Source organism: Dermacentor silvarum, chromosome 11, assembly GCF_013339745.2.
Source record: "Dermacentor silvarum isolate Dsil-2018 chromosome 11, BIME_Dsil_1.4, whole genome shotgun sequence".
Classification (NCBI taxonomy): Eukaryota; Metazoa; Arthropoda; class Arachnida; order Ixodida; family Ixodidae; genus Dermacentor; species Dermacentor silvarum.
In genome coordinates this window covers 19,252,270-19,278,994 of record NC_051164.1, presented here as the reverse complement: position 1 = coordinate 19,278,994, position 26,725 = coordinate 19,252,270, and the positions used below count along the sequence as shown (strand labels likewise).

The window sequence follows — 26,725 nt, the reverse complement described above, 5'->3', positions numbered from 1 at the left end:
TTCATACAGAAATACAACTTTCTCTCATTTGGAAAAACATATTTACTCCCGATGCACTAAAATTACGACAAATAAAAAAAGTCGCAGTTTCGCCCGAAAGGCGAAGCATTGATTCCAATAGCAAATTAGCAGACTGCTATACGAAGTAAAGATAGCAGTTTTATCGACCGTATAAGCAAACATTCGCTTACTGAATAAATTAACAAACACGGTGTCACGCGCACACCAACAAACATGAACACATCTCGCCTGTTGACCGCGGAAACTCGCTGTCAAAACGCTGGAGTGACGAAGCGCGGCGAGCGAATTGACCTTCGTGCTAGCATGCCTCTCGCTTAAATGCGAAACGCGGCGGCGAAAACGCAGCGCACAGCGGGACTTTCCCCGTCGCAGATCGCTTTCAAGGTAGGGCCAAGACAATCGTATCACCGAAGTGGATCGTCGCAGAATACGTCCTGCTTCGGTGCACTGAAACCCTTCCGCATTGCTTTGCTGGCGAAAGTCCTCTCCTTGTGTTGGCGCCAGACCAGCACGCAAATTTCGGATTCTACGAACGCGCGTGATGTGGCCCGATTTCTGTCCATCTCCGCCCACATGATCACTTTCCTTTGAAATGCGGCATTATTATGAACTCGGCACTTCATGCCGATAAAGCAGACGCAGAAAACGGTAAGACAGACTGTAGGCTAATGCCTAAGCACGTGTACTGCAGCACATGGAGGAAGCTACGGCAGCTAGGCTAGAGTGTAGCTACGCTCGAAGCACGTGCGAGGCGCCCATTTTTAAATGCCGACAGCTAGATGGTAACGCAGATTTAGGGTCGTACTCGATTCTAACGCGCACGCAATTTTTGGACCTGTTTTATCGGAAAAAAAAGTGCACATTAGATTCGAGTAAACACGGTAGTTTTGAAGAAAGATTAAGGCATATGGATGAAATTAAATGGGTTGCCAAAGTGCAGAAATATCTGCACCTCAATAGCATGGACACGGAATGGAGGAAGAGGTCAAGAAAGTTGGCAACCAAGTACAGAGTAATTGAAAGTGTAAATAGACAACCAGGAGTCATTAGAAAGAAAGTGAGAGAAACAGAGACAGTAAATTGGATGTAAAGGGTGGAAACAAAAAGAACATGGAGCTTTACAAGAATGGAAAGAAAGAAATCAGGAGGGAACATCTATACGTTAACATAAAGTGGAGTGCCTTACTAATTGAGGCCCGAGCTGGCTGCCTGAGGGCAAAAACATACCAGAACAAATATGAGTCACAAGATGAGGCATGTGTTTGCTGCAAAAAAAGCCTGGAAACGACTCGGCACATCGTAATGAAATGCCAAGATATTTATCGAACGAGACCCATAGGGAGTGTCCACCTTGCAGAAGTGTTTGGATTCAAAAAAGGTGGAAGGATTAACTGGTCAGCAGTCGAGATAAGAGACAATTAGAGTATTGGTGAAAAAAAAAAGCAGGGAAGAGATTGATAGAGCCCGAATCACTGCAGGCATAGGTAATGGTACAATATACTGAGAGGTTTTAAATATGAAATTTAAGATTGACATCAAATAGACAAAGGGTCAGATAGAGATAGATGCAGTAGAACCTCATAAAACCAAGCAGGCTAAGTGAACATTTGTACCCACCCTGTTTCAAAGGAGATGGCAATAGGCATCATCATCATCATCACCATGGAGTGAAAAAAGAACGAGTCGAGTGTCATTTGAGAATACGGGGTTAAAGGTCAGACTTTCTGTTAACTTAACAAAAGACGTGAAAACTTTGTTTTGTCGACTACTGCTAGAGGTGGCCTTCACAAGTCGCTTCCTACATAAAAGTGGGGGAGCTGAATCTTTACTATGAGCTCGTGATAAACGAGATAAAGAGATCTCAGATGTGCTGACAATGTTTCAGCTCTATGCTCAGCAGAGGCGAGAACTGCACATCTAGTTTAGAGCAATGGGGAATCAAAGACTCTCTTTAGGGACTTTTCTCAGATCATGACCTTCATCAGACATAGCAAGGGGGGCATTATGTGCTGCGTGGAAATTTTCTAATATGCACAATCTGCCATATATACCTCCATATTCAGAAATGTGTCTTAATTGAAGCTACGGCTTGATGTGGTTAAGTTCGGCTCTAGATAATGCCGGACATGAACATGCCTATGACACTCATTCTGTTTCCTTAGGTGCGTTCATGTCAGGTATTATCTTCAGCAATACTCAACCAAGCCAAGTTGTAGCTTTAAGTTAAGGTGCATTTCTGAATACGGGGTTCGTGTCCCCATGCTGTTGATTACATTGGCCTTGCTCTGCGATTGGCTAGCGTCCTGGTTAGCTCGGATGGTAGATCGACTGCTTCAAAAAAAAAAAAAAAAAAGAGTTGCTTCTGGGTTTGATCCTCAAACTGGGGCAAATTTTTCTTTAGCTGTAAAGTTTTCTTTCTGGGAAACCTGTATAGCTTTCCTTTATAGCTTCGTGCTACATTCGGGTAAATGAAAATTTTCCATGCCACTAGTCTCAAAGTACTGGCAGCACTTATAAATTTGAACTGAAATTTTTAGCCTCACACTTAAATATGACATTTTGTCCTCCACTATTTTAATTCCTTTCCTTTTTTTGCAAGTCTATCAGTAGGTATTTCATTTTACTTAGAAGTAATTTTCGTCACTCATTTCATCACTTCGCTTTATAGAAGTGCTTTGGTATGAAATAAATGCGGAAATAAAGTTGAAAGCTGTGGTAAATACGCACTTCCAAACACTTTGGCTGATGCCCCTGCTAGGCTTACCTCAGCAGCTGCCCACCAATGGCAGCTACCCGGCGGCCAACTGTCTGCGAGAGAAAAATCTGGCTACGAGTGACTTTGTAGTGGGTGGGCTTTAGATTAAATCTGATCAGCTGTGGTTTGTTAGTGTGCGCCCATGGCACAGTACATGAGCATTTTTGAATTCCGCCCCCTTTGAAATCAAACCTGTGGTCTCTGGCTGAACAGCACAATGCCATGGCCACCGAGCAACCGTAGGGGGTAAACACACTATTAACCCATTAACTCCCATGCCAACGTAAAGAAATTGATGAGAAATGCGACTTTTTTAAAACCTGCATATATGCGGCCTTTTCTTTTTTGTAATACCAGGAATGCCTACAGCGCTTTTACTGCTATTGTTGAAAAAAGAAATAGAAAAAACATTGCATATTATTTATGTGTGAAAATTGCACGGTAGTGCAACCTTTGTCATGACGACCTAACTTGTCGTTGGCAGTTGAAGAGTTAAGTGATGTGGCTAAGCACTACTGACACAATTATGGCAGTCGGAATGTGGATACACAGAAACGAAGTACCCAGTACGATAGAGTTTTACAACCTTAAATGCAGCTGATGAGAAGTGCTGTGTAAACAAGCTGCACTTAACTGCATTATATAATTGGCGTGACACAGTGGTACATGATTTCTCTTCATGCAGAATTTAACATTTCTCACTTTTCTACATGTTGCCCGCTTTTTAAAATTGGAACTTGGTGTGTCTTGCTTTCGCGGCAAAAAAATCAACAACAAACTAAACGAAACAACTGTTCCCAAGATAAAATGAGCAAGTATATCTAAGTAAATTGCACGAAGCTAATCTCCAAAACTTACCTGTGTCATTAGAGCGCACAAATGACATCACAACGGCCTCCTTTTCACGACCCTGAAAGCCGTCGACCGATCGGATCTCCAAGCCAGGATGCCGAGAAGAGAGGCGAAGCCTTATGAGCTCGACCTGAATGCAGCACAAACAAGACACACTAAATCCCAAAACACATTTGTGATTAAATAGCTTGTTGCACATCATACAAAGCATAGAGTTAGTACAGTGGAATCTCGTTGATACAATTTTGCATAATACGTTTTTCAGGATAATACGTTTTTCTTCTGCTGGCCAAAGTTCCACTGGAGCAATGTATTTTCATACGATTATTGCAATTGTGTTATCACCTGAAAGTGGATAATACAACTACAGAAGTTGGCTACTACTGGTATTTTTAAAACTCACAGCTTTATACTCCACTGTACTAGCTTAAATAACATCCCAACGACCCACGAACAACGTGTTAAGCCCCAGCCACACTGGAGGAATAATGCACACGGCAGGCCGCCAGTGGTAAAACACTGCTGCTGCAGTGCGACCACACCAGCTGGCGGTGCACCACTGCTCAGTTGGGTGAAGAAATGGCGGCTTCTTTTTTTTTTTTTTTTCAACTTCCAGGAGAACTTCTTTACAGACATTGAAAAGCAGGAAGTTCAGCACAAACTGACTACAGTTAAACCTGGATATGACGAAATTAACAAATTGCCAAAAAACTTCGTTATAAAGAGGATTTCGTTATATGCAGGTTCGGCACGAAAATTCGAAAAAGAAACGCTTACCGTATTTACTCGATTCTAAGCGCCTTCAATTGTAACGCGCACCCGTTTTCCGTTTTCCCCGAAGCACTCATCCTTGGAATGTCACACCAGGTACCGGATGCGTGGACGCGTATCATTTTGCACAAGCGCGAGGCATCAGAAACGAAGAGCAAGCGTCACGATGGCGTCGTAGCGTCGTATAGTGTTACAGTAGAACCCCGCTGTTACGTTCCCGGGGGCTGCATTTTCCCGGCTGTTACATCATTTTCAGCCTGTCCCAGCACAGCTCCCATAGAACCCAATGCATTGGTAACCCCGCTGTTGCGTCGCAACTGTGGGACCGTTGCTGCATAATACGTTGTGAACTGCCACCCCGCGCCGGCCCGAGCACCCATTTTGACTTTTCATGTCGCTTGGCTTGGTGGCCTGACGATGGCATTGGCCGCCCAAAGTGCCGGGGGCGACAACTATGACGTATTTTCGGTTTCTGCCAACAAAAGTATGGCCCTTGAGATCCGTATTTGCTATATAAAGACGGTGTCTATGATGTGTTATGGCCCTAAAATTGGTTTTGGCTCATAGATATTCCGTATGAAGTCCAAGGGCGATAATGCAGTCGCCGCACGCCTTATGCTGTATTTGCGAGTGAAAACTCGCGAGGGGAGCCGATGACCACGTTTAAATCTCGCGCGCCTAGAAAAGCAGGGAGGAAGCGCTCCTTCTTCCATTGCGCTCGAGGCACCTGCGAGGGAGCGAGGGGGGAGGGATAGCGGGGCGGCGTTGTACTGTACTCTGGCATCAACTGCCTACTGCGCGGCGGCGTGCGGTCGCGCGGGCCGTATCTTGAAAGCGATCTGCGTTGGGGCAGAGTCTAGCAGTGTAGGTGCGCCAGCGGCTCGTAGCTTTGTGCGTGCTGTGTGTTCTCGGCGCTCAGTTTGCGTTGAAGCGATAGACAACAGCACGGAGGTCACTTCGCTCGCTTCTCCAGCGGCGCTTCCACACGCCACCAGCATATGACAGCGCATGTCCGCGCTCATCGAGTGTGATGTGTCACAGCGTGTACCAGAGCGTCGGCAACATCAGCTGTAAAAGGAGAGAGTGCCGGCTGGGCGGGCTAGGCCAGCTGCAGCAAGCGGCAGGATCAGATTTGAATGAAGGGAGGGGGAAAGGTCACGCCCGCGGCGGCAAGATCGCCAGGTCGAGGGATGCAGTCCCACCTCGCACGCGCTCGCACGCAGGCACACGTGCGCTCGCTTCGCATTCCGTCGCGGCGGAGAAGGTGCTTCTGGTTGCTGCTCGCGCAAAAATGACAAAATTTGGGGCGAAATCTCTAGGTTGTCGGAGGGGAAAATTTGTTATATCGAGGGGGTTTCCCGCTGCCACTTCGTTATATAGAGGTCTCAAATACATGAGCTTCTATGGAGTAACGGTGGGGAATAGAAAAACTTCGTTATATCCAGGAATTCGTTATATGGAGGTTCGTTATAAGCATGTTTAACTGTAGCTGCTTCCATGTTAACAACGGTGCGGTTCGTGTGGCATCGAGTGTTGCTGCTCGCATAATGTTTTATGCGGATCAGCGATATCACTCGACACCTCATGAACCTTTGCTATTGAGTTTGTCACCGAGTATGCCTATTTTCGTACTTTTGGGAGCATGCTTTGGATAATCGGATGATACGTTTTATTTTCCGGTTTCCGTGAAGACCGTATCAAAGAGATTCCGCTGTATGTACAACTAACTCTAGAGGAAAAGCTCACCTTTGCACCCGCACACGCATTTGGCAACCACACGGGCGTGCACCATGATACATCAATTTTATGTCTGTTCAGCTGCTAAAGCACCTGCCCAATGTAAGCTCAAACTAAGCAAAATAACAGTGTACGAAATGATTGTGCAATGAGGTTTAACGAAGCTGTGTTTGTCACGTGCACAGCTAAAGTTGAGTCCCACGCACAAATCAACAGCAAGCGCAGACGACAAGATGTGATTCAAACGAGACATGCAATGCCAAGCCTTGCGCAGCTAGGTGGTGCCATCTGGTTAAGACAAGCGCACCCTTTAAGGCACACCAAATTTTAAACAGCCACCGGATCTTTCTCGAAAATGCTGTCTAAAAAATAAGTTCACACTCATGTGTCACATGCAGACGCTTATTTTTGCATTATATTTTGAGGATTTTGTAGCGTTATGCAAGATTAATTATAGCCATTATGAGATTAATTGTGCAATGAGAATTGCAACGTGGTGGTGCCTTTGCAGTTGCAACGTTTTCGCCAAGCTTTTTCGCTAGAGTTTCGCTATAACTATACTATATGAAGACCTATTTCACCAACTCGACTGAAGTGGCAAAGTACAGCATTCAACTGCTGCACAATCAAAACATTGATGGAAAAGCTATCGTAACTTTAGACTTTTTTTTTTCATCCTGAAATAAACAAACACACAAGCTACAAATAATTGAGGACTTCCGCTCACAATTACCAAATGTACAGTCGTAGGCAATTTTGGCCAACACAGCATCGCGCAAAAAATTAATATTCCTTTTAACCTAGCTCTGGAACGTGGGACTACTTCAATATACTGCACTGGTCAAACACATGCACTGAGCTGTGACAATTAATTTCAGGCTGCAACTGAGGCTGCAAAAAGAAGAAAAAAAAAATTATGGGGTTTTATGTGCCAAAACCACGATCTGATTATGAGGCACGCCGTAGCAGGGGACTACGGAAAACCACCTGGGGTTCTTTAACGTGCACCTAAATCTAAGTACACGGGTGTTTTCACATTTCGTCCCCATCGAAATGCACCACAATGGAAAGGGAACGGTAAAAAGCACATTAAAAAAAGAATGCTTAACCTTGCACTTGGCCGTGCAACGCTTGAAACAGCGAAGCTGGGCGATCGTAGCCTAGCATTTTCTGGAAGTGCGCACGAACTTTTCATCCCATTACTCGCGATGATGATAATTTCTTTTCGCACGCCTTGGACTTAAAGCCATCACTCCGTGTTGCATAGCGCAACACCGACACCACATTGCAATGCTGACAATGCGTTACAGCAGACCCGCTTTGTGAATGCATCTTGCTCTCTCTCGCTCTCATGGCGCGCAAAACCTCTTCACCTCGGAGAGCATGAGCGCACGAACGTGCCAGCTGTGGACGAAGACGACGACGCTCGAACACAATCATATGGTTCGCATAAATGCATGCGCTGCAAGCGTGGCTGTATAGCCTTGTGGTTAGGATGCTCGCCTTGGGACTGGGGGTTCGCGGGTTCAAATCCTGCCTCGGCAAGAAAGTTTATTTTCTTGTTTTCTCGATATGAACCACGAACAACAAATTACGGCTGGCTTAAAAAGCTTCGCTGTTAAAAAACAATAATATTTTTGCAGCAACATTGGTCTTCAAATTTTTTCTTGCAACTGCACGGACCAAATTGTCTACTAGCAGGGTTTTCCTAGAAAGTGGCTTCGTTTTCAATTTACAAAAATTAGGTGGTTGGTTAAACAAAGTGAATGCAATGGCTACAGCAGTTCATGATGCCACTTAATTGGTCTCGGAGACTAATACTATACTACCAAATTTATTTTGCTTGTGATGCTAGGCAGTTGTCGTGCTGGTCCCTTTTGGTTTTACAATCACAATTGTATTCTGACAGACATTCAAGCGATGTGTTTTTCTGACAGGAAGCTTTCAAAATGCGATGGTGCAACCCGCACACTTTATTGGGTTTTGGTGTCACTGAATTTCCACGTCCCGTGTGGCAAAACTTGATAGAATTATCAGTGTCCACCAGCATCCTTTGTAGGAATCTCAGAATGCTTTGCGAGTTTATAAAGAAGTGAGAAACAGGTGCAGTGTCCTGGGTGGATTTGAACTCTAGCCCCACAGAGTAGCAGTTGGAGGCTCTACCTCTCAGCCGCTGTGTGATGCTGCACTAGAGAAAAACACTACGTTTGGAGAGTGCGGTCATGCTGCTATATTAAAAGCTCAAGCCATGCTTTGCAGCTCACTCATAAAGCAGCGTTGAAAGAATTTAAATGAAGCCAGCGGTAGAATGCAGAAAAGAACAGCGGGAAAGAGAAGAAAGACACTTCACCACCGAACAGGGCAACCTTTGCAATGAATAGATTTTTCTTCTCGTTTTCGACAAGAGATTGCTGTGCATGCATCTACGAATGTCTACACGAAGCGATACAACATGAAAGCATGCAAGATTTATGGCACACAATATTACGCCTCTGCAGATGCTACAACCAAGAAGAATAATGCACCTGGAGAGTAATGATTGACTGATGTCATGCTCTGCAGCTGATCTTTAAACCAACACCATATTGAAAGTACTTAGGCAGAGGCAACAACAAGAAGCAAAAGGCAGGATAGAAAAGAAAAGGAAGAAGCCAAGACTCTCCTCTCCAACGGTTTACCACCCGAGAGCGCCACCTTACACAAAGGAAAACGACATGGATTAGAGTTGACAGCAAAGAAAGTTGTGTTCTTGAAAACAGATTGCTTACTTGACAAAACAGATGATTACTTGACGAAGCAAAGGAAGACTTACTGCGTATAATATTGTGCCAGCTATCACACCACTGCTTCACATTATGCACAAAACTGCAATGTGGTTGTTAGCCGGACTTGTTGGGAGACGATAATATGGTAAGCAGCACAATAACGGGATAAAGGATAAAGGAAACAGATGGACGACACAGTGCCCGTGTCTTCTGTTCCCTTATTCTTGTGTCCCGTTTTTTCACTACTTGCCATACCATGTCAACAAAACTGCAAGTTTTTTGTTGTCTGAATAGTGAGAGATTATAGATATTGCGATTGTATACCCAGTTCTTTTCCTCAGTCGTAATTGACGCCTGACCAACAGTTACCGTGCTGCGTGGTTTCTAAGTGTCCAATGAAGGCAATGGAAGCAACTTGCTTTTCCTTTCTTAATGTGGTGTGCTTGCTTCCCAACCAGATCCAATTACAATTTCAGGATTCACTGTTAAAACTAAGGTGCAAATGCACACCAACAAATTAGAGTAGAACATGTCAATTTCGTCTTCTTTAGATGTATTACTAGGTTCAGCTTACAGAATTGTGATATTGTTTTTCATTGCTCAGTTACAGGGTTGTAAACTTTATAGTTTCGTTTTCTGAAACTTTGCAATTTTGAGCAATAAAGAAAATCACTGACTGAGACTTGTGCGTGCGTTGGGATATGTCATTAAATATAAACAAGACTGTTCACGTCACCTTCACAAGAAAACGAGCTAAACATCCGTATAGGTATAGAATTCATGATTTTACTCTAAACATAAGAAAGGAATTTAAATATCTAAGTGTCTTTCTTACTTCTGATTTACGATGGAACAAGCATGTTAACTATATTGGAAATAAGGCAGCATCAGTTTTGGGATTCTTACGGCACAATTTTAGTCATTTACCGAGTAACTCAATAACGCAGCTGTATTTCAGTCATGTACGTTCAATACTTGAATATGGATGTGTTTGTTGGGACCCACACACATCTGAGCTTATAAATAAATTAGAAAAAATCCAGAATAGGGCAGTTAGATTTATTCTTGGTAACTATAGCCGGCAGCTTAGCATGACAGAAAGCAAACATAAACTTAAATGGAAAGAGCTGAAGGATCGTAGAAGGCATATCAGATTAAAATCTTTTCACGATATTTATTATTCTAAAACAGGTAAAAACTGCAAACAATATATCCAGGCACCACATTACATATCTAAGCGACTGGACCACTGTTTGAAGGTCAGGGAATTTTCTAGAAAGGGTGACGTCTTCCGTTATTCCTTTTTTGTTGGAACTGTTCGAGATTGGAACAGTTTGCCATCGATCATCACAGAAAATGATGCTTTTTTCCACGGATTGAAATAATTTGTTCATGTATTTAGTTAAGTTCGTAACCTCCCTGCTGTAATGCCCTACGAGGTGATGCAGGTAACTAATAAATAAAAACGATAAATAAATAAAAAAAATTCCTTCCTACAGTTATAATTTTAAGTTTCTTTTTTTCTTTTTCTTTTTATGCAACAGACCTCATCAAATATGATGCAGTAGCTGTTGAGAAAAACGATCTCTCTGTTCCCTTCTATTTAGATAGGAGCCCCTAGCTGAAGCTTCCTATTAAAGGCGTGCGAAGTAACGAGTGTGGCAGCTATTTCTTACCTGGAGGTTATAAGGTGAGATCACAGCTATTTCAGAGGCTGGGACGCCACTTGAAACAAGCCGTTCAACATGAATGGACACAAGGTCAGCTTCCCCTGCAGGAACGAAATAACTGATCAATTGAGAAAACAGAAAACACAAATTCATAGTCAAAAAACACTGCAGGTAAGCAAGAGAGGAGAGCATTTCAGCCAGTTACACAAGCTTTGGAAGTAATGCAACATCTATGCATTCTATGCGTCTCTGCCTTCCCATAGTCCCTGTTAATATAGAACAAGGAGAATGAGTCTTGTATTCTGCCTTATTTCGGTTTTTAATTGATCCTGCCCACTGGCACCCAGCCGCGCCTAATGTTGTAATCAGTGTTCGCGCTGATCCCTTCCCACTGTCCAAATAAACTCAGTCGTCATCTGGTCCACAAAGGAAGAAGTCATCCCTTTTCTCTGTGGAGCTCAGCGCCCCAGCCGTTAGGCCTCACCACGTAGGTCTCGCGTCCGGCCGCCTCACCGTGCGAGGCCTGATACCACAATGAGCCCTTTTGGTTAATTTTTCTCCATAAATGGTGGCACTGGTTGCTGACTCAAAGCCTGTTTGCCTGTCACAGATGCAACTAATACTTCACAATCGCATGTGATATTATCACAGGATATTGTCAACACTATTAAAAAAAAAAAAAAAAAAGCTTAACCTTGCACTCGGCCGCGCAAGGCTTGAAACAGCGACGCTGGGCGATCGTAGCCCAGCATTTTCCGGAAGTGCGCACATACTTTTCATCTTATTACTCATGATGATGATAACGTCCTTTCGCGTGTCTCCGACTTAACAGCCGTCACTGAGCGTTGCTTAGCGCAGCTTGCAACACCGACACCGCGTTCCAGCGCGTTGCAATGCTGACAATGCGTTCCAGCAGACTCGCTTCGTGAATGCATCTCTCTGTCGCTCTCATTTTTTTTCTTTATCTCTCTCCGGAGCAAAGCGCGCAAAACCTCTTCTTCACCTCGCAGAGCATTGGCACGAGCGCGTGCGAACGCGCAAGCTGTGGACAAAGACAACGGCGCTCGAACGCAATCATATGGTTCACATAAATGCATGCTCTACAAGTGTGGCTGTATAGCCTAGTGGTTACGACGCTCGCCTTAGGACCTGGGTACGCGGGTTCGAATCCTGCCTCGGCAAGAAAGTTTATTTTCTTTTATGTCTATCTTCAGTGCTGATGACGATAGTTTCTTGATACGAACCTACAAATTACAGCTGGCTTAAACAGCTTCGCTGTTAAAAGAAAAAAAATGTCACAGTTTCGCCCTAAGGGAGAACCAATGAATGCGATAGCAACACAGCAATGTCATACGAAGTAAGGTGAGCGGCTTTGGTAGCAGTATGAATTGTAGTAAACATGAGCTGATTAAGTAAGCAGGTGTGCTGCGGCGTAAGTAGACCGACATGAAGAGAGACTCGATGACCACGAGAAGGCGCATGTGAAACGGTGGTGTTGATGAGAAGCGCTTCCCGTGGGCAGCGCGTGCGAATGGACACACCTGTAGCGCTGCACTGCCGATCCGGGCAGCATTGCATGTGTAGCGTGCGTTGGAAAATGTGGCCCGACTATTACTAACTGAATGAACAAGCGTGGTGTGAGCACGCACAAACAAACACGAATAGATCACACTGAATGACTGCAGACAACGACTGTCAAAACGCTGGCAGCAAGCATACGCCGCAGCGGGCGAAGGTACGTGCGGTCTATCGCTCAACGGAAACTGAGTGGCGTATGCACGGCGCATAAAGGTCAGAGCCGTGTGGAGATAAGAGACGGTGCGGGCGAGCGACGAGCGCAGTTGTTGGCAGAGTAGAAGTGCGCCACCCCCGGCTCCCTCCGGCGCTGGCTTCCCGCTTCCTTGCTTGCACGTGGGAGATTGAGTGCGTTCGCTCTCCGTGATAGCGCGCGTCCCCGCACGCTTCCGCTAGGGCATACGGCGCGCGGCGAAGATTTTATCTATAGGGAACCTCACGGCGACGGCGACGCCAACGGCAGAAATCCGGTTGAAGTGTCCATATAATTGCTATTGCAATAAAAACAAAAGGCACAAGGTAATTGTGATCAACACAACCGTCTCATCCAAGGCCACCATATCAGACAAAGTGGGTTTACTCCTTTCCGAGTCCCATCATCCTACAGACACATTTTGCACATTAAATGAAAACAGTGCTGGTAAACGAGGACTGAGCTCAGGAACACACATGACACACTGTGATTGTGTAATCACGCAAAGTGACGTGTGTGTGCCATAAGAGAGCATGTGCCAGTTTTGTGTTCGTTTTCCGTTATCACCAAGCGTGCTGATACCCGCCACCGCCAAAGCTATTTAATCTATGGCATTCTTAAAATAAACGCTTTTGTTTTTCAAGTACGGCTGCGGCTCACGTGCGAGTTTATACCACACAAAAAGCACTCACATCTTATATCTCATAAAACATGCTAGCTGTGCCCCTATATCGACTTTTATCACTTTTAACCAGGGGTGTGCGAATACCGAATAGTAGATCTCGAATTGAAAATCAAATTTAATCAAGAAAAAAAACAAGCCGAAACCCGAACAACGAATCGCATCCCCCCCTTCCTTCCCCCCACCCTCTCCTCTCGCCTCACCCTCTCCTTACCCAGTCAAGTTGGTCAAGAGCCTCGAGAGTGAAGAAACCTTTCTTAAATCTTACTATGCACTTGTTCACATGAGTGCTCTTCGTTCAGGGCATCCAAAGCACATGAAATAGTTCCCGACTAGAACTCTGCAAAATGCACAATGGACAAATGCTCATAACCGCAAATGGGTAAAGAGGCCCCGCAATGTTTTTTGAACTTGGCAAACAAATCTACTTTGTCAATGGATGATGCTGTCATGAACATCTGTGCCTGACGTTATTCCTGACGTGCTCTCTACAGGGAACCTTACGGTTTCGCTCAAAAGAACATCTGCTCTCTCCTTCAACTTTCAGAAATCCTTGCCACTTTCTACGCCATATTCCTATGCAAACTTACTCACAATGACCACAGGCTGAATTTACTCAAATGTCACACTTTCAAGCAGTGCCTCTGGCAAAAGCAAAAGTGCAGAAATGTTGTGATTGATAGGGTGGTAGCGCTATCTTGTGGCATATAATGAAACACCGCACCCACAATATGATCTCCAAGACTGCACCGCATGGTGGAGCGTAGTGCTATGCAGTCTGAAGCGCCTTTCATTGTGGAGGTGACAGCGGATGTCACCATTCAATTGCAGCAAAATAAAACATATTTTTTATTGGTATCGCTGCAGACTGTGCGCCCTTTGGATTTGGAATTGGATAAAACTGAAACCACTGCTAAATGATATCTCTGCACGAAATTTCAGCACCAATGAGGCAGTGGTTTAGCTAGACGAGTCATGTGCTTCAAAACATATTTTTCAGGGATATTGGTGAACTGCAGCTCCCAAATTGAGAAAGCCTGTCACAGGTGCTCCAAGTCATTTTTATCTGTCGAAAGATTTTCTTTTCCGGACCATGACTCCCCTGTGCTTAAACCCTCTCGGAAACATTTTCAACTGCAAGGGGCACTCACACTTGCCCGAATGCAAGTAGGAGAACGGCTCGGTACTGGAACAGGAAGTGCGCCCATTACCTTCGTTTCCCTTGGACTCATCATCCGGTGTGTCCAGTTCAACCATTCCACATCCGGCCGTGTCGATGAGAAGCAGAGGCAGTGCAGTGTCATCGTTGTCTTCCACTCCAGGTAGATCCCTAGTGGCAACAAGTTTTCCCAAAGTGTCACAAAACAAGGCAGTCGAGACTTGATGTACAATTGCACTCAGCAACACTTGAATCATGGAAAAGACAAAGGCTCCATGAAGGAAGGAGATGGCAGAAAGCATGGAGGGTATGCGCATATCTGGAATGGCAAAACCTTGTCCACGTTCTTTTATAGTGTCACATGTCAGCGCCACCAGCTTGATTGCAAGAACGCTTCAGCCATGGCTCATGCGTTGCAGCTCGTACTGAACATGATAGCAGATGCCAAGACTGACCACTTTCTTTTTCATTTTTTTTTTCATCCAGTCTGTTGTGCTGTCTACTCATGAGTGAATGATAAAGCTTTTTAAAAGTAAGAAAAACAACCTTCTGGGGCGTTTCTTCCCTCAATAATGCCAGCCTCAACTAATCATTGCCATTTTATAGGTTATTTTACGAGGACAACAGGCAGCTTTAGGAACCAAAATACCCAACACAGTGGCTTAGTCACTACGGTGTTCCACTGATAAGCTCGAAGTCACATGCTCAATCTTTATTTTCTCCTGGAAATAAGTGTGCAAAGCACTGAAAACTGCTTGGCCAACAGCTGAACCTAATACAAGCCCGTTATCCCGTGTTTCCTCCTAAAAATATGCATGCAATGTGCATAAGCATATTGGGCCAACATTCCAACTTAGTGTAGGCCTGTTTCCATGCACATTAGCCAGTGGGAAGACACACACTGAATGATAAGATAAATTGAAACACATAAAACAAGACAGATGTGTACAGATAAGTGACACAAGTTTCCATGTGGCATTCAAGGATGATATTCAGGACAAAGACAAACAGGAGAAAAGAAACAAAAACGGCAGAAGAAGCAGCTGCAGTGTCTTAGAAATAATAAAAAAGAGGACAATCTTCCTTCAGCCGTACTCATGCACTCAAAGTTAGGTGTATACTGAAGAACCTCAGACGGTCAAAATCAGTAAATCCAGAGCCTTCCACTGCAGATGGCCCAGCTGGTGCGCAGCAAAAGCTTGTCAATTATTATGACGCAGGAATGTAGAGAGCCCACGAAGCACCCAAGTAAGCTGCAATTTAACTCCGGAAATTTTCACGGGTCAAGTGATTTGAGAAAATTTGCATCGCACGTTCCCCTGGGAACTTTGGCGGTGAGCACTGAATGGCGTGACTTAAAGCAGCATCAATTTTCCAGTAATTAATATGAAAAAGTGGTGCGTGCTCCCTTTTGCCTGTTTTGCTATGCTTTGAGTGATTAATAAAGCAACAGAGAGTCCATGATGCGCACCACAGTGTTCGGCTCGCAGTAAACTTTGCCCGGCAGAGGTTTCTTAATCGGTGAGAGGAAGCTTCAGCTTGGGGGCTCCTATCTAAATACATGGGAAAGGAGAAATCATTTTTCTCGGCAACCACAGCACCAAATTTGATGAGGCTTGTTGCATTTAAAAGAAAACATTAAAATCTAGTGACTGTTGGTAGCAATATTTTGATTTAGGTGATGGATATTTAATTAAAAACTTCAAAATTGCAAATTTTCAGAAAACAAAACTAATAAGTTTAACACTCTGTAACACACCAACGATAAAAGATATCACAATTCTGTAAACTGCATCTAACAGTACATCTAAAGCGGACAGAACTGATGTAATATACCTGGCTATCAAATACACCACTAATATGTGAGTAGGACTTTTGCAAAACCCATGCAAACAGTTTAACAAATTTCTGTAAGACGTAAATTGATATCAAATTTGTCCACCTTGGGTGCTCTAACATATGCAGTTTATAGAACTGCCATATCTGTTCTTGGTGCAGGGCTACAAATTTGTGAACTTTGTGCTTCTATATTTTCCAGACTTACCACTTTTTCAAAATTCATTTAGCAAAGTTCAGGCCCTAAATCAAAATTCCATTTCCAACAGTCACTAGAAGATAACTTTCACTCTCAAATGCAACAAGTTTGATTAAAATCGGCCAAGTGTTTATCTCAGAAAAGCGTTTCTGCGTTTCACATGTATTTCAATAGGCGGCATTGGAGTTCGGCCTGAGGTAAAACTTCATCTTAACCTACAACCATAGCTTATTACACAAACACTTTTGCGCTCCGCCCCGATTGAGATATAGCCACTGCAGCTGGGGGTCAAACCCTTGACCTTGTGCTCAGCATCAAAACGCCATATCCGCTGTGCAGAACATGAACACTCTTTATTGTGTGTATTAGTATTCTGATTGCTGTGACTTAAAAAAATGTTTTTTTCACAATAGTTTGCACGTGCACCCTTCACACATATACATATTCTGTGTCCTTTTTTCATATATTTATCTTGAACCTGCTTATTCTCACTTCTCTGTCATGTTTTTAAGTCTCACATATTGCATTTTTTAATTAACCTACGTATTCCGTAAAAAAATTTATAAGTAGAACCCCGTTGACACGTTTTTCACGGGACTGCAAAATAAAAATGTAACAGCCAGGCAAAACGCAAAGTTCTGTGAGGAAGGCCACAAATCGCCACAGCTAAGCCAGAAACAGCTTTGAATGGCTGCCAGCACAGTTATTAGACGTCTCAGCGCTCGTACCATGACCAAGGACAGTGCGTGCATGCGTGTATAATTAAGGGACATGTACAATGTTTCGCGACAGTGACTCCTTTAAACTCTTAATATGCTTGATCGCAATATTTTATGCTTCACTGCATAACACAGCTCCATTATGGCAAAGCTGACTTGAGAAAACCAGCGATTGCCGACCCTTGCTGGCTCCAAAATAAAATGCTGCACTCGGTGGATCTGGCCCAGTGTGCGTGTTTCCCGGTAGGCTTTAACTGATGCACATTTCACTTAAGGTGCTTCGCCTGTGCACATGTGCAGCAATGGGCTTGTGCAACTTTGGTTGCTTACTGCAAACTTTGGTCACTTACTGCAAACCCGACCGCCATGTCCAAACACAACGTAAGATGCAGAAACATTACTGATTGGCGATGTATCAAGGGGGAACCTAATACATGAAAGTCAATAGGATTTAGCTCGGGACCGCGAAAACGCAACGTGGCAGCCGGGAAAACGCAGCAGCGAGGAACGTATCAACGGGGTTACACTGTATATGCCTTTTGTTTTTATTAGCAGCTTTTATGTATTTTAACTTTAGATCTCAGACTAGCCTTCGGCTATGGGTCTAATCAGTCCTGTATACTGTGTATCTGTATAATGAAAATGTAATAAACATTCTGCAGATCCCATGCATGGTGGGAATTGACATTAGGTGAAGCATTTTGCAGGCACCTGGCTATCAAGCATTGTTTGGGGTTCTGCAAAGTGATACCATGTGAACTAACCTGTTTATGTAAATTGCCTAGTTGTGTGTGTGGGTTGCGAGAGTGACAGTGATTACAGCAGCACAATGGCAACCACGTAGAAGACGACTGTATGGCGGCAACGGCATGATTTCTACACTGGCTGTTCAATGTGAGCTTCCAACAAGGTAATCGTTGGTTTCTACATAGGGAGTGGAGTAGCATAAGCAAGAAAAACACGGAATGTGACGTCATCCTACGTGTTATGCGATCGTACGTACCTATTGCTCTGTGACGTGTATGTTAAAACGACGATGGCATTTGAACTCCGGTGAAGAAATGTCAAAGCAACATTAGCATCGTCAATCATGGAGTTAGTACAACATCACTCAATTTCTACATTGCGTGTTACGAGGAAAGTACCGGGGAAGTGGGCCGGTTCCCGAGATTGCGCAGTCTAACGCGGTGCCTGAGAGCGCGAGTTGTCACAAGAAAAGAAGACAAGGAAGCGGCACGAGGCGCATGGGCCGAGTATTTCAAAGAGCTGGCTGGCTTTGGAATGAGAGAAGTATGCATGCAATCGTGTCCGAATGGCCAGAGTACCGGGTTGCTGTGCTCGACGGCAGAGGTTCGATTCAACTGGGGGTCACACATTATTTTCTATTTATTAAAGTGAGGGGAGACTGGGATGTACCTGGCTACCTACCCTGCCACAAAGTGCAAAGAATGAGGCAAGAAATGCTTTGCATTAATATATTTAGAAATCTCGAACCACTATGTCGGTCCACTAGCAGACTTCTTTTTGGCACATGCTCATCCCAGCACAACTGCTGACACCTTGTAAAACAGCTCTCCAGGCTGCTCAGCCAGGCTTTGGTTAAATTATTCCTGTGGCCTCAATTTTACAGAAATTTTGTGAGACTTGGCAGGTATGCGCAGACTATCGATCAAGGAGAGCCTTGGCCTTTATTTCCAAGAACTATTATGATTGTAGTACAGTCGACTTCCGTTAATTCGTCCCTGACGAGACCAACAAAACTGATTGAATTATCCGGCAGGTCGAATTAAACAAGACACAGAAAAAACGCCAGAACATACCGCTAATTCATTTGGCAGTAACTGCCCGATTCTAACACGCCCCCAAACACGCGCACCCACTTTCTATGTGTACAAAGTTGAAAACTAACATACAAATGATAACAAAGCCCCTAAACAAAGTATAAATCTAATGCATACCCGATTTTTTAGAAAATGGGTAAAGGTCAAATATTTGTTGCATAATGGTGCGGCCGGTTTTAAAGTCAACTTCGCCGCAATATATCAAAGCTATGCGGTAAAGCATATAACCGTCCCGAAGGCGGCTTTTGTTTTGCACCGCGAAGGCAATTTCCCACTCAATTTTCTACTAAAAAAAAAGCGCGCGTTACAGTCGGATAATGCTGTAATCAGACATTGTGAGCTACGGTTATTCCTTGAAATTTTTTTTTTAGGGCAGGCCAAAAATTTTGTTCTCGGTGGGAGATGACTATGGTTAACGAATTCACTGTCCCCTACCTAAGCTACGCCGACACAGATGCTGCCACTGAAGGGGTCTCTAATGGGGTCCCCATAGCGGTCAGGCACATGTGCTGACAGGACAAATTTTAATTATCCGACAAAGGCCAGTTTTAAGATCAGAATAACGAAATTTTGGGCCCATAAAAATGCATAGGCACTGGCCGGGTCCTTTGGTCGGGATCCACTTAACTGAAAAATCGAATTTACTGAAGTCAAATTAACGGAATTCTACTTAGACTGTCTTCTATGTCATAAATGTTGCATCCTGTGATGTTTTCTCTGCGCTATTGACGTGACTGCCCATTTTTGCTTTTATTTCGATCACCTTGAACCATGTTACCTGATTCATATAGTTGTTTATTTGTATTTACATAGAAGTTCTACTGACATGACCGTCTCACAATTTGTAACCCCCCTCCTCCCTTTACTGCAACATAGCATAAATAATAATAAAAAATTATGCAGACCCCACATACTGTGGTAATTAATTATGCAAAGCATTTTGCAGGTAGCTGGCTATGGCATCGACCCTGCAGCCTTGGCCAGCTCTTTGACTCTCTCGATGACGTTCAGGCACTCATTGTAGAGTTCAGACATGCTGAGGGTCAGAAAGAATGTGGCCTTGCCTAGCTGCTTGATCACTGCAAACACGTTCCCCTTGCTCTGCACCCAGTAGTACCCAAGTAGTACGCCATCCTCAAGCTGCTCAAGTAAACCTCTGAGGAATGCAATGCCCGAGTTGACACATTTCTCAACGAAGCTGCAGTCTCCCAAAGAGCTTCTTTGTGAGCGTCAGGAGCCGGCTGGCGTGCTCGAGGTGGCGAACTTGCTCTTGAATCACTGTTCGTACAGTGGCGCAACCACCACCAGATGTTCTGCAGCCGACATGCCTGGATCATCTTACATGAGCTAGGTAGCTCAGCGCAGGTTATGCGCAAGAATCAGAGGTGAGAGTCGGATGGCGGAGCTCGAATGACGACGATGCTGCAACCACACCGGCAGCTCAAACATGAGTGTATGCCCAGCAGCTCAAGTTGGAAAGCACCGCGCCGATGTAGGAGGCTAGATAGATAGACGGACACACTCAAAGTGCCCGAAGTTCGCAAAGAATGCCTCGCATTAATAAATAATAAGGACTCACCTGAGCAGGTGCGCAGCGACGGAGGCATGTGCCACCAGCTTGCTAGCATAGAGGCGGTCAGACGACCAGCGCATTATGAGCTCGTGCATGCGATATTGCATCACCAGCATGCGGACAATGGCCTCGCCGTGTAGACGCAGTGCCCTCTCCATCAGCGTCACCTCCAGGCCACCCTTGGCTGCACTGCATGCACATCATCAACGATGAGGCCAATGCCGCACAACCATTCGTTATTAACAAGCTGAGCACCAGTGAACATTGCCACATCAACAACACAGATGATAATTGGGGCAAACTGAGTGAGTTGATACTGGTTCTTCATTGAAAAAGTGTCTAAAACGAGGTCCAAGACCAAGGGATGACAATTTGCGTACCATGCTTTAGTGCATGCATACTCTGTGACTCGGTGGTGACCTGTGGTGTGCATAGAAAACAAAGAAGTTGATGTCTCAGTCCTACCAAGGTGGACTTGTTCATGGTGCTTGAGAAGGGGGATGCTGCATGGGCTGGCACACTTCCAGCCATGATTGAGAACAGGCGCCATACTGTGCCACCAAAAGTGATTGTCTGTTTATACCATTCTCATGTTCACACGACATCTACAAGTCACCTAACTGGCCGTTTTTTTTTTCTGCAAGTGGTGACAAGATACCCAGATCTCAGATACGCCAAACCTGTGTGAAGTGAGCTAAGAAGACGTCTTCAAAGTGTATGGTGGCAGCTTATCACACAACATGCAAAAAGTTCATATACAAACTGATTATTTCCACAATTTATTGAAATCAGCACAGAAAAAATATGAGGGTGTTTATTTACTCTTTATTAGCCTACTGTGATATATTGATTGAGAAATACATTTGGGTGGTTCTGTGGACCAAACAATAATTACTGTATCATACCGGGTATTTCAGCGAACACTTTCAAAAATTTTCAAAGGTTGGCTGTGGCAGACAGCACAATTCTAGTTCATGAGCTGGTCTACTCGAAGAGGGGGACGTTACTTGCACAAAAAATTGAAATGCATAATTGACTAATCAAGAAAATTGCACTAATTCAGTTTTTAACGAATTACCTAATGGCCCGTATTGCAATTTACAAATTCTAGCCGTGGAGTTTCGCAAGACGATTGGATCCACTTGGAACGAATTCTCAGCATGACACCAGTTTTGAGATACAGTTAAACCTGCTTATAACGAACCTCCATATAACGAATTCCTGGATATAACGAAGTTTTTCGATTCCCCGCCGTTACTCCATAAAAGCACATGTATTTGAGACCTCTACATAACGAAGAGGCAGCGGGAGACCCCCTCGATATAACGAATTTTCCCCTCCAACCACCTAGAGTTCGACCCAATTTTGTCATTTTTGCGCGAGCAGCAACTGGAAGCACCTTCTCTGCCGCGATGGAATGCGAAGCGAGCGCACGTGTGCGTGCGTGCGTGTGCGAGGCGGCCCTGCATCCCTCGACCCGACGATCTTGCCGCCGCGGGCGTGACCTTTCCCCCTCCCTTCATTCAAATCTGATCCTGCCGCTTGCTGCAGATGGCCTAGCCCGCCAAGCCAGCACTCTCCTTTTCCAGCTGATGTTGCCGACGCGCTGGTACACGCTGTGGCACATCAGACTCGATGAGCGCAGACACGCGCTGTCAAACGCTGGCGGCGTGTGGAAGCGCCGCTGGAGAAGCGAGCGAAGTGACCTTCGTGCTGTTGTCTATCGCTTCAACGCAAACTGTGCGCCGATAACACACAGCATGCAGAAAGCTACCAACCGCCGATGCACCTACACTGCTAGACTCTGCCCCAATGCAGATCGCTTTCAAGATACGGCCTGCGCGACCGAGCGCCGCCCCTCTATCCCTCTCCCCTCGCTCCCTCGCCGGTGCCTCGAGCGCAACGGAAGAAGGCGCGCTTCCTGCTTTCCTTGCGCGCGCGAGATTTAGACGCGGTCGTCGGCTCCCCTCGCACGTTTTCACTCGCACATACAGCATACGGCGCGCGGCAACTGCATTATCGCCCTTGGACTTTAGGATACGGCCACGCTAGCGGCAAAAACACGCAGCAAAAACGCGCGGCAGAAACGCGCGGCAACGCGTCATGCCGCGCGCGGCAATAGCGGCAGGAATCGGGGGTCTTGCGGCGTGCCGCGTGAAATGGGTTCTGCGGCAAATGCCGCGTGCCGCGAGATGAAGAACCAATCAAGAGCGACGAGGGTGACGTCACGGAGCCATCACAACCGGAACGCCGCCGGTCCGCGCCGGGTTTTGAATCGACGATCGTCGTCTCTCGCATGAAACAACGAGCGCTCGCGGTGTTGCTCGCCCATTCGGAGAGCGCGGGAGATCTTGGGTGCGATCTTGTACGCGTTCCAAAATGGAACAGAGGCGGTCCGTTCCATCGAGCCACACACGATTGGTCAATTTAATTATCACGGTTCAAATTGACCAATCGTGTGCCATCTATGAGCCAAAACCAATTTTAGGGCCACAACGCGTCATGGACACCATCTTTATATAGCAAATACGGATCTCAAGGGCCATACTTTTGCAGGCGGAAACCGAAAATACGTCATAGTTGTCGCCCCCGGCACTTTGGGCGGCCAATGCCATCGTCAAGCCACCAAGCCAAGCGACATGAAAAGTCAAAATGGCCGCTCGGGCCAGCGCGGGGTTGCAGTTCGCAACGTATGATGCGGGAACGGTCCCACAGTTGCGACGCAACAGCGGGGTTACCAATGCATTGAGTTCTAAGGGAGCTGTGCCGGGACCGGTCGAAAACAACGTAACAGCCGGGAAAACGCAGCCACCGGGAATGTAACAGCGAGGTTCTACTGTAACACTATACAACGCTACGACACCATCGTGACGCTCGCTCTTCGTTTCCGATGCCTCGCGCTTGTGCGAAACGACACGCATCCACGCATCCGGTACCTGGTGTGACATTCCGAGGATGAGTGATTCGACGAAAACGGAAACGGGTGCGCGTTACAATTGAGGGCGCGTTAGAATCGAGTAAATACGGTAAATGTTTATTTTTCGAATTTTCGTGCCGGACCTGCATATAACGAAATCCTCTTTATAACAAAGCTTTTCGGGAATTTGTCAATTTCGTTATATTCAGGCTTAACTGTATTAATTCCCGAACTTTGCAGAGAAATGCATTGGCATTCCAGTTACTTCTGTGCTTCAATGCATAAAACGATGTTTCGTTAAGAAAGTAACTCAAACGCCAATGCATTCCTCTGCAAATTTCAAGAATTAATATCTCAAATATTAAGTTAATAATATATTCAAAAATATATAATCTCAAAAATACATCAGTTCAAATATTAATATTTCTTGCTCAAGACAATTTACAACCAAGAATTTTAATAAAAAGTGAGGTTAGTTTAGGTTTGGCCTAAACAAAGGCTTGTCTAATTCTTTTAGCAGGCATATAAAAATTCATGCATAAGGAGTTAAATGAGCATTTATGTCATCACAAAAATACATTAAAGGGAATGCCTACCTCACATCTCTCAGCATATTGTAATGCATGAAGTTGCAAGCCTTTCTTTAATCCCACTAAAGTCATCACGAAGCACAAAGATAAAGAAATATGTGAGCTAGAAGAGACTTTCCATATTCAAAGACAAAATAATAATTGTGTATCTGTACCATCTAGTATTCCATTGTTAAACTGTGAGTTGCATCTTCTGATGTATTCCATGATGTCACACAATGGCATGCACACGCTGGGCATGTTTCCTCTTTTGTGTTTTGCTTCTAATAAACTTCAGTTGTTAGACAGCGCTTGTCCTGCATCCTCTTATTCCTGCTGACATCATTTTTAGTGGTTTCAGACCTCTGAACCATTTCCAACTGTTCAGCTGAGTGGTTCGGTTCTTGAGGCGCTCCTGACAGTCCCGACTTCTGAATAGTAAAAATGAGAGTTCTCTTAAATAGCCTGTAGTCAGCTTTGCGGCTGCAGGCAACGTGGCCCATATACATTTGACCACGACTGTACCTCAAGCTCACCTCTCTGCCTTTCTTACCATTAAACTTTTCTCTCTCTTGATGTGACTTTAAAAAAGATTGAAAAAAGAAGAAAGCTACACAAGTGCAGGCCCTTACGCTTCAGAGACGATGGTCGGGGGCAGCTGGTGATGGTCCCCGGCAAGAATGCACTTGGGTGCTCGAAGAAGCGCCATCCAGCAAGCAACTTCCAGGGACTGCACATAAGAAATCGGCCTGTTTCACTCGGCTGCAAGACGAAGGCTTCTCATAATGATCTCCACTTACCGTGTGTACTCAATTCTAAAAGGCACTTTTTTTTCTGGATAATGTACTATAATATAACATAATATGACACACGTTAGATTTGAATACTAAACCAAAACTAATATAGTGGTAAGCTACTGTCACTGGAATTAAATATCTCTATAACCCAATCCAACCAAATCGATGCGAACAGCTGTGGTAGCTTCAATACCTTTGTGCCGGCTCAGCAAGTTTGTTGGACTGCCATGGTCTGCAAGGTGTCTAAGAAATATGATATCTCAAGTGCAGCAGAAGGCCCTAAGGATTAAATGCTCTGGGCCATAGGCAGTGATAAGGAGGCCTCTGATGGAGACCATATGTGATAAGTTCCCTGTAGCTCGTATGCAACAAATTTTTCAAAGTGAGAACAAATTGCCGTTTTTTTGTCACTGTGAAAAGCTTCAGTGAAGAATCAAGAGCATTCCACTTAAATTTTCTGAAATATATGAAAATCATGGTGCATGTTACAATGCAGAGAACTACATTTTTCACTTCTGGCCGTGAAAATAGGCTGCGCATTACGATCAAGGGCACAAAAGAAGTGAGTAAACACGATACTCCTGTCTTGCACAAGCCAACTCAAACTTAGGCCTGCAAATGTACCAATCTCATCACACCCTCAATTGACTGCCCTCCCCTAGGCACCCATTCTGTTCCATCTAAACGGCCACTGGTTTTTATCTTACGATTTTTTTTAATGCGTACTGCAGCCCCATGATGGGCTACAGCAGCAGTGCAAAAGATGTATATGTTACAAAAAGGATTGATAGATGGTGCGACCATCCCATGTGATGTTATTTGCGGACTGAGTGCTCCTTCCGAGTCCTCCATCTATGCAATCCCTTCTTCCTCCTCTGTCAACTTAGAGCAAACGAAACAGCAACTGGTGTCTGGTTCTCCAGCTCCTCGGCTCTCCTCTCTCTACAATAATCTAGATTGCTATCGCCATGTAACCACACCTATCCTTGCGTACACCAGGGTTCAATAAAACCAGTTAAACCCCATTTAATTCCAGTTAGCGCTGTGTCCGCGTCGTCCATCCGTGCCTTGTCCCTTTTTTAACAAAAGTCCAGTGTTCTATCCCCCACTAAACAAGACATAATGAAACAACGTGGTTGTTCACAAAAGATTACAGGACACTTATGGGACATGCGATTTCTGAAAAAAGCTGAATTCCCATGAAGTCTGGGCACATATCCTTAAAATCGAAGTTTCAGTATGTAATAGCCGTTGTGATCTATTCAGTGATCCATTAAATTGGAAACGCCATGCCTTAACTGATCATAAATGCCTATTTGCTGAGGAACCTGTATCCTGTAAAGTTTCGTGGCTGACTGCAATTATACAAAAAAGTAAACTGTCACAGCAATACATGAATAAAACTGACACATACGTAAGTCAAACCCACTTATAACAGTATTCAAGTGCCAAGAAAACTACGCTGTTATAACTGATAGTTGTTATAACTGGATTGCACGAAAAAAGCTGAGAGGACAAACGTTGAAATTCTAATTAGACAGGAAAAAGTACAGTTGGACCCACATAATATTACTGGCTAGTGTTACTATGGGCTGTGTTATCTCCCCAGAGCTTAAATCAGAATGTTTATAAAATTCAGTGAATAAAATATGACACCTTGGGCTTTGTAAGAGCTGATAAGACGCAGCATGGAAACAAGAAACACATAGGACACAGCACCATTGTCGTTTCCTCTGTGCTTGTTGTTTTGATGCTGCATTCTTTCAGTGCTAGTTAACTGCATCTCCGTTCCTGGGATTTCTTCACTGTTCTCTGCTGTTGAATAAGAAAGCTACACAAATAGTACCCAAAAAGCTACTGCAATGTGAGCAGTAGTCAGTCAAAACAATCAACAAAGTTTACAGCATATGGAAGCTGCCAAAGAACGATGAAGTGGTGCACATAATTTCAGTCATCTTATGGCTGCATTCCGTGCAATGTTTGCTCAAAAGAAGCGCGAATCCACTGACCAGCTGAAGCTGCCTGTTGCAACTGTACCACTCAACAGCTCTCGAGAGCAAGGTGACCACATGCTCAACCTGTTCTCCCTAAACA

General features: G+C 44.6%; 1 protein-coding gene across 1 annotated transcript in view; it reads right to left on the bottom strand.

The window, feature by feature from the left end:
* Window positions 1–26,725, bottom strand: part of LOC119433735 (DNA-binding protein SMUBP-2) — a 64,472-nt gene that overhangs the window by 10,005 nt on the left and 27,742 nt on the right. Inside the window, exons 9-13 of the mRNA XM_037700994.2 lie at window positions 24,467–24,564; window positions 20,355–20,537; window positions 14,233–14,351; window positions 10,578–10,672; window positions 3,635–3,758 (exon numbers count right to left, since the gene is read on the bottom strand). Of these exons, the coding sequence (XP_037556922.1) occupies window positions 3,635–3,758; window positions 10,578–10,672; window positions 14,233–14,351; window positions 20,355–20,537; window positions 24,467–24,564 (619 nt within the window). The remainder of the gene's footprint in view (window positions 1–3,634; window positions 3,759–10,577; window positions 10,673–14,232; window positions 14,352–20,354; window positions 20,538–24,466; window positions 24,565–26,725) is intronic.